The sequence below is a fragment of the Pangasianodon hypophthalmus genome, chromosome 13 (assembly GCF_027358585.1).
Source record: "Pangasianodon hypophthalmus isolate fPanHyp1 chromosome 13, fPanHyp1.pri, whole genome shotgun sequence".
NCBI lineage: Eukaryota > Metazoa > Chordata > Actinopteri > Siluriformes > Pangasiidae > Pangasianodon > Pangasianodon hypophthalmus.
The window spans coordinates 12,874,411-12,886,571 of record NC_069722.1 but is presented as its reverse complement, the minus strand read 5'-3'; the positions used below and the strand labels follow the sequence as shown (position 1 = coordinate 12,886,571).

Sequence of the window (12,161 nt, the reverse complement as noted above, 5' to 3'; positions counted from 1 at the left end):
GTAAAATGAAAATAAAGACATTTTGCAGCACTTTCAAAGTAAGTAATAAAATCTTTTCTAGTATATGTGAATATGACTTTCCCTTGGATATAAGAGTTGGAGAAAAAGGTGATAATTACACTCCTGGGCAAAAAAAAAAAAAGGGCCAAATTGGCTATCTGATGGTTATCTAATGCAAGTTTTGTGTTTAGAAGATGTGCTAAAAAGCCATTGCTGTCTCAGAAAAACATTAAAGACAGAATGAAGTTTTCAGCAGAATATGGAAAGTTTGGTTCATCAGAGTTGTGTAGAGTGATGAATCATGATTTCTCTGGTGAGAAATACAATAGTGAATGCATCTCTACCACAGTTAAGCATGGGGAAGAGGTGTCATGATGTGAGGACCCTCTTCAGCTGCTGGTACTGGTGAGCTGCTTCACTGTGAAAAGTCAGTTAATGCTTTGGAGTACAGGAGAATATCGCAGAAAGGCTTGCTTCCCACAACTGAAAAGTTATTTTTTCTAAAGAGGAAAGATCTGACGTTATTTTTCAATAAGACAACGCTTCTGCCCACGCTGCAAAGACCACCAAAAAGTGGCTTGAGGACAAGTCCATCAGGCTCATGTTTTGGTCTGGTCAGAGTCCAGATTTGAACCTTATAGAGAATATTTGGTCTTACATTAAACACAAACTAACCGGGAAACATTTTCAAACAACTACTCAACTGTTTGAAGCCGTCAGCACTGAATGGAACAACACTTGACTCTTCTTTCTGTATAAAGCTGTCTGCAAATTTACCCACAAGGCTATGCTACACTAAGTTACTTTATCTATGTGTTTAGCTCTTGCTAATTTCCTGACCAATGATTTGTTAAAACCATTAAAAGCTTAATATTTTGCCATTTTGGGCTTGGCCCTTTTTTTTTTTTTTTTTTGCTCAGGACTGTACTTTTCTAGAAGGCCCTAAGTAAAGAATAGATCCCTGTGTGCTGGTAGAGGAAAATAATTAACGATGGGGTGGTAAGATGTGAAGCAAAGTTGATTATTTTCCTATAACAGCATGTCCCGACATTTTTCCTCTCTTATAGTAACTGCCAATGATCAATATGACAATATAAAATATTAACAATTTATTAATGAATGACACATCATACTTTTACTCATTTATAGTTAACGTTGCTGACGTCAGCAAAACAATATAGTTCCTGTTATGACTTACGTAATAGCCACAATAAACTGGTTAAACTGGTTAAACTCTACCGTGCAGGAAAACTGACACTGGGGCCTCCTCTCACAAATGTTGAATAAACATCTCCTTACGGAAAGCATCACTATTTTAATTGTTAAATAACAGCAGGTTAGGGCTAGATTATATATAATTCCCTGTGAACGAGTTGTTACTGTAGAAACGATGAGATATTAGAACAAGCGCATTAATAAAAACCTGAGACTTGTGTTACAGCCAGTGCTCCAGTCAGAGCTGTGATGTTAATCAACACTGTGACGCGTTGTCCGATTCGATTCCAACTTTCAGCATAAAAATGTCCTAAGTATGGATGGCAAACAATACTAGCTAATTAGCCAACATTCTCCTGTCAGTTTTAAATGTATAACATTTTATTACAATGCCCAAAAATGGTATGAGCGCTGCAAAATTCTATTATGGAATGTTTGCTGATTTGTATATAATTACCAAAATACTTTATGTATATTATCTTATCTCTTTCTTAACTAATTTTAATGGGTTATAACCTAGTTATGTCTGTTCAATTAACAGTGTATGGACGTAATTTACATATAATTTGTAAGGCAATGAGAATATATGGCAACTTATTAAGAGGCTTTTGGCACAGTTGGTAAATTACAAGTTGAATATTCACACCATTTAAACAACACAATCGAACCAACCATACGTCCTACTCAGGCGAGTCATAACAGAAATACACAATTCAGATTAAAAAAAAAAAAAAAAAATGAAGACATGTTCATCAGTGTGGGAAAGAGAACTCTTTCCATTTATTTACGATTCATATACATCAATATTTCTTCAGCTGTATTACAAAAAAAGAAAGAAAAAGGAAGAATAGACATACAAACAGAATGCCTCCCGACTGATCTTGGTTTTCAGCTGCTTCAGTCACTCGACATGAAACAGCTAAAAACCTGCATCTGAATAAAGTTTACTCTTTCAGGCATCCTGAACTCTAATCCACCACAAAACCAACTGCTTTTGAAACACAGTCAGTTGTGTCCAGGATCCACCTAATTCTTGCACATCACATGAAAACATGTCATTGTCTATTGTCATGAAAGGTATATGTAGACCTGGACCCTGGATTATGCAAACATGATTTTTAAAAAAACACGGAGTTCCATCCAAAAGTCATTGCTTTGAGGTAACAAATGTTACAAAATGCTTCATGTAATCCCTCGGCTGCCTGTTCACTCCAGTCAGAGAGCAGGGCATGTCAAAGAGACGCTGCTTTAAACACTGCAGTCATGTGCGTTGCTGGTCGACTGGGAAGAACCGTCAGTTTGGGTCGAGAGAGAAAGACAATGGAGAATGTGTAGGGCATCCTTGACATAGAAGATGCCTGGTTCCCTTGGATCGACTGTTCAGAGTTCCCCCCTCCCCCCAAACATATCCTTTAGAGATGTGCGTTAGCACCACGTGTGGTTGTATTCTATGAAGCTGAAGACTGTAGTTTGTTGTTATGAGACCTACAGAATACAAAAGAGAGCAAACTGAAGTGAAGCTGTTTGAGGTTTTTATTGAACAGCGGATATGACACGAGGAAAAAAAAAAACACGAGACAAATGAAAGGAAATGAGACAGATAGCAAAAGGACACGTATGCAATGCCCGGAGGGTGATGATATGGGACGGGAGTGGACATGGCAGCCATGTTGGCATAAATCTGCAAGGAAAGGCCTCCTGCCATTTTGCTGCATTTCTAGAATTTAATCTTTTCTGCATTTCTGTAAGTAATTTTGTAGCTAATTATGATATGGGTCACTGGCATTTTGTTAACAAAAGAATTCAAAGCGAAATGTCACGGTAAGGTCTGTATAACAACTCTACACAAAATATTCAATTCTCCAATTCTGTATCACCATTTTTATAACATAAAATCCTTCACAAAAGGATTTAAAAGCAGAATCTGCCAAAAGACACATTTTAAATACAAGCTTTTTATTATTGTTCGACTGACAAAATATTGCAGATGAATGATGAGCAAAGATTTATTCACCTATGAGAACACATGATAAACCAACGCATTAGTCCAGGACAAGCGGATGAACCGAAAAAGGCTGCATAAGAGACTAATCCAATCCATCTTACAATAAAATATACAAAATATTTTACCAGTGCCAAAGTAAACACATTTGAGGGAAAAAAAGGCATTATTGTTAGGCATATACAAATAAAATATCATAATTACTAATACGTGAACATTATTAACAAGAGGGTTTTAAAAAAATCCACATAACCTTGTATGCACTTAAGACATCTCTCTTGTATTCATCATTTAACAACATGGCTGCCATTCTGTGATTGTCAATGAAGCCATGCTTGAGACACTTTTGGCTTTGAATGAGGTTTTTTTTTTCCCCCCCTTCGGAAGAAAAAAATTACTGAATTAACTTAAATATAAAAATCATGTGGAGTTTCAGCTGCTCGTAAAACAGCAAGTTCCATGTATCTATAAAAGAGAAACTCCACCCCTTCAGCATAGATTCCAGCTATACGTCAGACTCAAGACATCAATCTGCAAGAGAAGAATGAGTGGTGTGAATGACATGCACAACACTGAGATGGAGGAAAAGCGAATGGGACAATTCTACTAAAGACACTCAACTAACACATGAAGTAAGCAGATGGATTCACATGTTAGCCACAATCACATGTTAACGTCAGACCATTTATGAGAAATAAGCTTGGTTTTAAAGTGCCCATTAAACTGATATGAGAGCTGTGATTTGACTTCATATGTTGACTCATTTCCTTTTGAAACAGGAAGATTCAAATATAAGGCTCATTATTTAAATGTGTACAATACAATTTTGGCTACACAAATACAACTACATCAACAAACCATTAGAGCAACATGAGCAACATGTAGAGCAACATGTCCCGCCCAGTTTGTTTACAGGGGCAGGACAAATATGTTTTAGGGAGCATTTGATTGGAAGCAAATTAGACAAGTACAGGATGAATAAAAACGTTTCGTTGTCTTCACAGAAATAATATGTAAAATTAAAATCTATTAACATCTACAGAACACATTTTTGTCACTCATTAAAAATATGTATTGGCTTATTTGTGTCTATAGTGCCAAGAGACTTGCACGCCATGCTCTAAAACACCAATTTTGATTTCATGGGGATTTTAAAACCATACCACCACTCAAAAGTCACACACACACACACACACACACACACACACACACACACACACACACACACACACACACACACATATATATATATGAGATCTAACATAGAGGAAGAAAAACTTTTAAGTGAAAATAAAAGCATAAATAAAAATTTGTGTTTCCCCAAAAGCCATTCTTACCTGCTTGCTTTGAAAGCTTTGAGCTTCTGTACAAAGAAGGATTCCAAGAACTCGGCACACTGGTAAAAAGGTGAGTCACTGGGGTTGTAATAGCGGCAGTTGTCGAAAATTTTGGTCATGTCCGCTACAAATTCCGTTAGCTTGCTGTAAAACCGTTTCTGTATCCTCTGTTCCATTGTGGATAGATCTACAGGCGAGAACAGGAAATGAAGGATTTTACATCTTTAATAAGTGCAGTGCATACAGCGCAGTTGGTACATAACTTGCATCATTAGTCCATGTACAATTAGAAAATTAGGATGAGCTATCTGCTTATGTCAGCTCCTCTTTTACCCCAACCACAGTAACTGAAATGATTTCTTTCCTACTCTGCAAATGAGAGCAGCTACTTAAAATTTTACATACACTGTTTTAGTGTGTATCTATGTTTTTAAAAAAAAAAAAAAAAAAAAAAAGACTGTATTTTCTCTAATTAATACATTTTTATCATACTTATGGAGACACTGAAAAGCCAAAAATATGGTTTTGTCCAATGCTGTTCTTGTTTGTATAATATTATTTCACAGCATTATAACTGGGGAAAATACTGCTGTTAATGACTGTAATCTGATCTCGCCAAGCTTCACTGGCAGTTAAATGTGAAGACAGCAAAGCTCATTTTAAGCACATTTATTAACACTGAGGCAATATGCACACTGCTTCTGCATGTTGCAGTGCCATGTTGCTGTAAGTGATGCTCCAGTATGCATACATGCTTTTCCAGCACAGTTCACAGGTTTTTTTTTTAAGTTTTAGTTTACTTCTTTTAAACATTTGAAACCATGTTGCAAGCGGCTTTAAAGAGAGAAATACAGCAGCGTAACCTCACAGGGTTTGCCACAAGATACAAACCCCTGGTAAGTTTCAAGTTCAAGACAAATTATTAAAATAATAATCAGAAATGCTCTTACCCATTGGTTCCTTTATGACTCCATAGTAATCTGGAGCATCATTAGGGTCCACTGGTTCCAGAAATGGCCATGCCATTTTGTGGGCCTGATTGTCAGATAGGACAATTACACACTGACTTAACATTTCAAAATCACAAAACCACCACAGTAGTTACAGTGTCAAAAAAAAAAAAAAAGAGGCGTAATTTATTCCGACTGGCCATAATCACCTGTAAGGAGCGGAGGATTCGCTTCAAACCCTCATAATCCTTATCTGTGAGCGGGGACAGGACGGTCATGGCCTCTTCTGTAGACTGGCATTGAGGGCACACATATTCATCAATGTGAGTCGCCTCACTCTGCAGAATGCCTACGCAGCGTCCATGGTACCAGTTCTGACAGCGGTCACAGCCAATGTAGAACCTAAAACAAAATCAGATGCTTCTATCAGCCTCTAAAACTAATCCAAAACTAGTCCAGGTCCAATCTTCAGCTTGGCCTGTATATATCTATATATGTCTGTATGGGTGTGTGTGCGTGTGTGTGTGTGTGTGTGTGTGTGTGTGTTATATATATATATATAAACAATATTCAAAATGTACAATTTGAACAAAGAAAGCTGATTTGTTTCACAATTTACTTCATCATTAGCCATGTTAATTGTATAAGAAATAGAGAATAGACCAAAAAAAATAGATTTATCACATACTGCGACTCATCGTATGGTGTTCTGCAGATGCAATAGAGCTCCTCTGTGCTGCCTTCCTGTGCTCTTTTACATTCCATACAGATGTAATCGTCCATCTTCTTGGCCTCCTTCTCTGTGATGCCCACACACTCACCATGGTACCAGTTTGAACAGAGATCACAGCCAATATAAAACCTGTAAACCAAGTAACAAAACCATAACATTTTTACCATATACTTATGATAACTGACATAATCTGGAAAATACTGATACTAATTTTTTAGGACCATTTAGCATAATTGCCTTATTTCTAACCAGGTTCTATCTACTTTATTTGATTATGAGCAACAATTTCAATTTTCAAGAAAACATCACCTCACGCACACGCAAAATTTGTCAATTTTAGAACAACTTTGATAAGTCCTTACTTGGATTCGTCGTAGGGTGTTTTGCATACACAGTACAGTTTTGTGTCTCTCTTGCTGTCCTTCGACGAGGTGGAGATCATCTTCTTCTTCTTGCTCTTAGACAGGGCTGCATCGCGCTCCTCATCTCGTTTGCGTTTATGGCTGGAGGGGGGTGAAGTAACCGTGGAGGGGTGTGTCGAGAGTGAGGCCGTCTGGGCACTAATGGCTGTGGCAGCTGCTTGAGATGCTGCAGCCTGGGCTTTCTCCTTCTCCCTCCTCAGCTTGCTCAGATCTTTCCTCAGCTCCTCCTGAGAGCAATGGGGAAACAGGAATGTAAGAGTGGAAAAGAAAAAAGTCCTAAATACTGGGGCAATGACTGATTAAAATGGCTTCCAAGTGTTCACTTTCTACTCCATCAGTTAACTAAGGATAATTACTTCATTTTTCATTTTTGTACTACATTTCTCTTACATTTCACAATAACATTATAACCCTTTACATGAATAGTGCATATGGAGGGTTTACTAATGTTAGGAAAACTGCAATGTTCTCACCTGCACCTCCACCTGTAGCTCCTTATCCAGCAGTGCTCTCTTCTTCAGGATCTCAGCTTTCAGCTGCTCTTTGTGTTTAAAGAGCAGAGCCGAGAGTTTGCTGGCATTCTGTTTGCTGCGCTTCTGCTCCACTGACTCCTCCCGCTTTCGCTTTTTGGCTGCCTGCTTTTCATCTTTGTCAATCTTATCCAGTATGAACTTCATCACCTGGTTACAAACAATCATCCTGCACGAAGAGTGTACACCCGACATGAAGGTAAGTAACAGATCAAAAAGGTTGGGTCAGAATATGGATGCAAAGAGTGTAATACCGTCTTTACCTCTGATTTTCCTCCCTCTCTGCAGGAGTCATGGCTTTTTTCTGCTTTAAGTGCTCTATGACTGCATTCTGCTTCATGACCACCTGAAACAGCACCAGAAACCAGAGTGAAATCATCACCAATAGTCTTCTAAATTAGCATAAAATTTCCTTGCAAAATACCTTACATTTTAAGGCACCATAAAATGTTTCTTTGCCCTACATTTACTTGCACTTGATTATCTAATAGGTTTTTAAATCTTCCAGTTTTCCAGGTGCAGACTTTTTAGTCACTATGGTTAAGAGCATCTACCCATTCTGTACCTGCTTCTGCAGCAGCTCGCTCTGGCTGGCAGCTTGTTGAGCCTGCTCCCTCTTAGCCTCTTGCTGCTTCTTCTTCTGCTGCTGCTGATCTCGCAGCTGCTGGATGCGCTGGAGTTGCTCCTGGACGCTGGTTGTCTGAATTGTCACCACATTCTGGATCTGATGTGTCTGCACCTGACCTCCACCCTGCTGCTGGATCTGGATAGGCAGCTGTAGTTTGATCTGCTGGGGAAGGGTACCATGCTGGGCCTGGAGCTGTGCTGCCACTTGGTTCTGGATGTGGGACAGGACTTGTTGCTGGATCCCTGGAACACTAAGAAGCTGGGCAGGGAGCTGGATCTGAGGCCGAACCTGAGTTACCGTGGTCTGGGTTACCTGTGGTGCTACAGCAATGGAGGCTACCTGTGTTGGGGGCGAAGTCACTTGGGCTACATGAGAAACAGGTAAGGGGGAAGTGGGCTGGACTGGGGTTTGAGCAGGCAAATGAGACTGAGGTTGGGGCTGTAGTTGTGGCTGCGGTTGGACATGGGAAGGCTGTTGAGGCAGGAGTTGTGGCTGTTGAGTCTGATGTTGCAGCTGGGGATGGAGTTGGGGTTGCTGCTGAGGCTGAAGTTGCAGCTGAGGATGGAGTTGAGGTTGCTGCTGGGTTTGAAGCTGTGGCTGGGGATGGGGTTTCTGTTGGGACTGAAGCTGTGGCTGTGGTTGGAGTTTCTGATGGGACTGAAGCTGTGGCTGTGATTGGAGTTGCTGTTGAGGCTGTGGCTGGAGTTGGGATTGCTGTTGAAGCTGTGGTTGGAGTTGGGATTGCTGTTGTGACTGTGGTTGGAGCTGGGATTGCTGTTGAGGCTGTGGTTGGAGCTGGGACTGCTGTTGAGGCTGTGGGTGGAGCTGGGACTGCTGTTGAGGCTGTGGGTGGAGCTGGGACTGCTGTTGAGGCTGAAGTTGTGGCTGGGGTTGGATTTGCTGTTGAGGCTGAAGTAGCGGCTGGGGTTGGATTTGCTGTTGAGGCTGAAGTAGCGGCTGGAGTTGGAGTTGCTGTTGGGGAGGAAGTTGTGCCTGGTGTTGGGGCTGCTGTTGAGGCTGAAGTTGGAGTTGGGGTTGGAGTTGCTGTTGGGGAGGAAGTTGTGGCTGGGCTTGAGTCTGCTGCTGAGGTTGGAGTTTGGGTTGCTGTTGAGACTGGATTTGGAGCTGTGATTGGGGTTGTGATGGAACTTGGTGCTGCAACTGGGATTGAGGTTGGGGTTGGGGCTGGATTTGGGGTTGTTGCTGTAGCTGGCTTTGAATTTGTGGTTGGGTTTTGGCTTGTGGCTGGATTTGATGTAGTTGGGCTTGGGACTGGCTTTGTGGTTGTGACTGAGTTTGGGGTTGGATTTGGGATTGTGTTTGCAGCGGGGCCTGCGGTGAAGAAAACTGAGTTTGCAGAGCAGGAACTGGAGCAGATGATGTTGGTGTTTGGGATGTGGTGGTTGGCTGTAACGTAGGTTGAGATTTAGAAAGAGAAGGTGGAGATGAAGGAAGGCTGGAGGGTTGGATGATGGGTGAGACCTGGGCTGCAGGTTGTATTGCTGGAGAAGAATCAGACCCAAACACACACACTATTGGTCTTTTATACAACCAAAGCTGTTATTCTTTAATTATCTTGAAGCTAGGTCTAGCTTCTTCTTGACCTGGACTTAAAACAATTTCCCTCAGGGATCAATAAAGTACTCTATCTCACTCCAAATCCTTCAATATAAAGAATAACCACCATCATAGACATATCATATATCTTACCTGGCCGCGTTGGCGTTGTAGGTCCGGCAGTGGTGGTTGTAGCTGTGCTGCTGCTAGCGGGAGTGGCTGAGGTGCTGGGTGTGGATACAGTGGGAGCTGGAGTAGCTGGTGCTGGTGGCATAGGAGTGAAGAGGAAGCGCTGGACCTGGCCATTTGGCATAGCTGCCTGCATGAGCTGCTGACCAGGACCTGGGATCACAGTCACACCCTGTGGGATGACCTGCAGCTGCCCTGTGGTCTGCCCCTGACCCTGGATCACCACAGTCAAACCTGGATTTCCACCCTTCATAAAGAAGTAGAAAAAGGTGGTTCAACGAAGTGATCATTAAATATGTTTGCTCTGTTAGTTCACAAAGAAACAAAAACGGGACATTGGGCACTCTAATGGCTATTTAGCAGGTCTTACCCAGGATGGTACTTTATCCATAGCATAAACTGAATACTTCTGATACAATGGGTGTAGTTTTAAATGGAAAATTTGAACAGAAAAAAATGAATCCTCATGGCAAATATATAAAGCACAGCAAAAACTCCAGTTATATATATATATTTTTCCTGTTGTCATTCCCCTGTGTTCAAACATCTTTCGAACTGAATGGATGAGTCATGGGAAATGTGAAATAAAGGAGCCACCTTTAGTGTCAAATGGACAGCTTGACCTGAACAATAAAGTTAACAGCATATGTTTCTTAATTTTTGTGATTCAGTGATGAACATTGGTTGATGTTTAATATGTTTGAAGGAGTTTTACTTGACATTCAATGCCGAGGCATGCTATTTCAAGTGCATTACTAGGGACATCTACAAAAGCAAAACAATTATAGAAATGTGAATATGAATAATAAAAAAAAAAGCAACAAAACCACAGTTTTGTATTAAGTTACGTATTAACACAAATATATCAGTTGCCTTTTTTTTTTTTTTAAGCTACATCGTTTTTCACTACTGAAGTAAAAACAGGATTTCTTTGGTTTCTCATTTATAGCCTACTGGTAAACTGCCCATCTTGTAAGGTCTGATTCTCAGTGTTGTCTCTCTAGTGTGGGACTGACGAGTGCATTTGTTTTACACAGAAGCATTCAGATATGTGTTTCAACAGCCCTGCTCCCAGTATGCAGTGGTCCCTGACACATGTCTAAGGTCAACCTTTGACATCACTCTGATTTTTGTAAAATAATGGAGCTTGAGCCAGAAGTGATCGAAATAGGAAACCATCATAGGAAACAATCATATTTTTGTTACATTTCATGAATTTCCCTCTCTTTAAGTAGACAGACAAAAAAAAAAAACCACAGTGATGGAATATGTCCCTAGTAGGTACTTGTCTTAGTTTAACTGTAAAATTCTCACTGGAAGAACTGGAAAGTGACATGGCTAAAAGCTAAGATATGCCACCAAGTGAAATAAATGAAGAAAAACAAGTACAAGCACACAAATATGTACAAACCTGAGCTCCTTGAGTGAGCTGCGTTAGCTGAGCAAGGGTGAGTTTAACTTGGCCTTGCTGTGGTCGGGTGCTGCTGGGTGTCTGTGGAGTCTGGGGCTGCCCGGGGGTGGAGGGTCGAGGGGGAGAACCAACCACCTGCGTTGGGGTACTGCTGCTTACAGCCTTTGATACAGGTGTTCCTCGGATGATCTGAGTTACCACCTGCTGACCCTGACCTGAGAGACAATTAAACAAAAACTAGCAAAAAAAACAGGACAACAGTAATAAACTGGACTTACAATGCCAATATGACATGCAACTTTTTGGGTGTAGAATGCAACAATTAGGCAGGGAAAGTGGACAAAGAAGAATACCTTGTTGAACCATTAGAGGTGTGCGTATGATGGTCTTGCCCAATGTTGTGGCCTGTTGGAGGGGTGAACGAACTACTGTCATCCCAGGCCGGACAGGGGTTCCAGTAGTGGCCTACACAAAGAAAAACAAATTCACAGTACTTAGTACTCAGTAATTGTACTTAGTAATCAGTATTTCATCTGCAGTAATATACTGTTATCAGAAGTAAAATAGGGCAACATTGTGTTTCATAGATGAAGCCCTTTTACAAACCACAACAGTGATTATTTTGTTAATTACATACTTAATAAATGATCATTGTGGAAAATACAGTGAGGTTTTAGCAACATATCAAAAGGAATACATAAAGTAAAGCATACTTGCTGTGTAGAGGTGCTGGTGTTGGGTCGGATGTTGACACTGCCCGAACGGGGCTGGAATGAGGAGAATGACTGAGCCGTGGGTGCTGTACTTGATGGAATGATGCCCACAACCTTCTGCTGCACCTGGACAACACCTGCAAAAAAGAATGTGCCCACAGGTCAAACAAAACTCAGTGGACATAATTGGCTGGCACTTTGACATCATCTTCCCCTCTTCAAAAATGACAATAAGAACTTGGCAATCAACAATTTTTAGCCAATAGTTTCTATCTTCATAATAGTACGCAAACAGCTACAATCTTGAGTTTAATTACATTCCTACAGGCAGATTCAAAGAAACATGAACAGGTTCTGCAAGGTGCTACCGAATTCAAATCTACTACAGAAAGTCTTACTAATTTTTTCAATTTATCATAATACCGTGCAGTACTTTTGCAAAACAGATTCTTGGATAAACTGATGCCTAAAAAC

The 12,161-nt window shown here is 40.6% G+C and overlaps 1 protein-coding gene across 5 annotated transcripts in view; it reads right to left on the bottom strand.

The window, feature by feature from the left end:
- Positions 1 to 1,967: 1,967 nt before the first annotated feature.
- bptf (bromodomain PHD finger transcription factor) overlaps positions 1,968 to 12,161 on the bottom strand; it is a 31,779-nt gene continuing 21,585 nt past the window's right edge. For 4 of the 5 annotated variants that reach the window (XM_026916504.3, XM_026916508.3, XM_026916505.3 and 1 more), the window contains 13 exons: positions 11,688 to 11,824; positions 11,328 to 11,439; positions 10,975 to 11,189; positions 9,528 to 9,810; positions 7,755 to 9,319; positions 7,453 to 7,535; positions 7,133 to 7,358; positions 6,600 to 6,886; positions 6,193 to 6,366; positions 5,714 to 5,906; positions 5,505 to 5,589; positions 4,555 to 4,741; positions 1,968 to 2,700 (listed from right to left, as the gene is read on the bottom strand). In XM_026916504.3, the coding sequence (XP_026772305.3) occupies positions 2,664 to 2,700; positions 4,555 to 4,741; positions 5,505 to 5,589; positions 5,714 to 5,906; positions 6,193 to 6,366; positions 6,600 to 6,886; positions 7,133 to 7,358; positions 7,453 to 7,535; positions 7,755 to 9,319; positions 9,528 to 9,810; positions 10,975 to 11,189; positions 11,328 to 11,439; positions 11,688 to 11,824 (3,584 nt within the window). In that variant the 3' untranslated portion in view covers positions 1,968 to 2,663. Of the gene's footprint in view, positions 3,749 to 4,554; positions 4,742 to 5,504; positions 5,590 to 5,713; positions 5,907 to 6,192; positions 6,367 to 6,599; positions 6,887 to 7,132; positions 7,359 to 7,452; positions 7,536 to 7,754; positions 9,320 to 9,527; positions 9,811 to 10,974; positions 11,190 to 11,327; positions 11,440 to 11,687; positions 11,825 to 12,161 lie in introns of all 5 variants that reach the window. The other variant, XM_026916506.3, reaches the window with a different exon arrangement.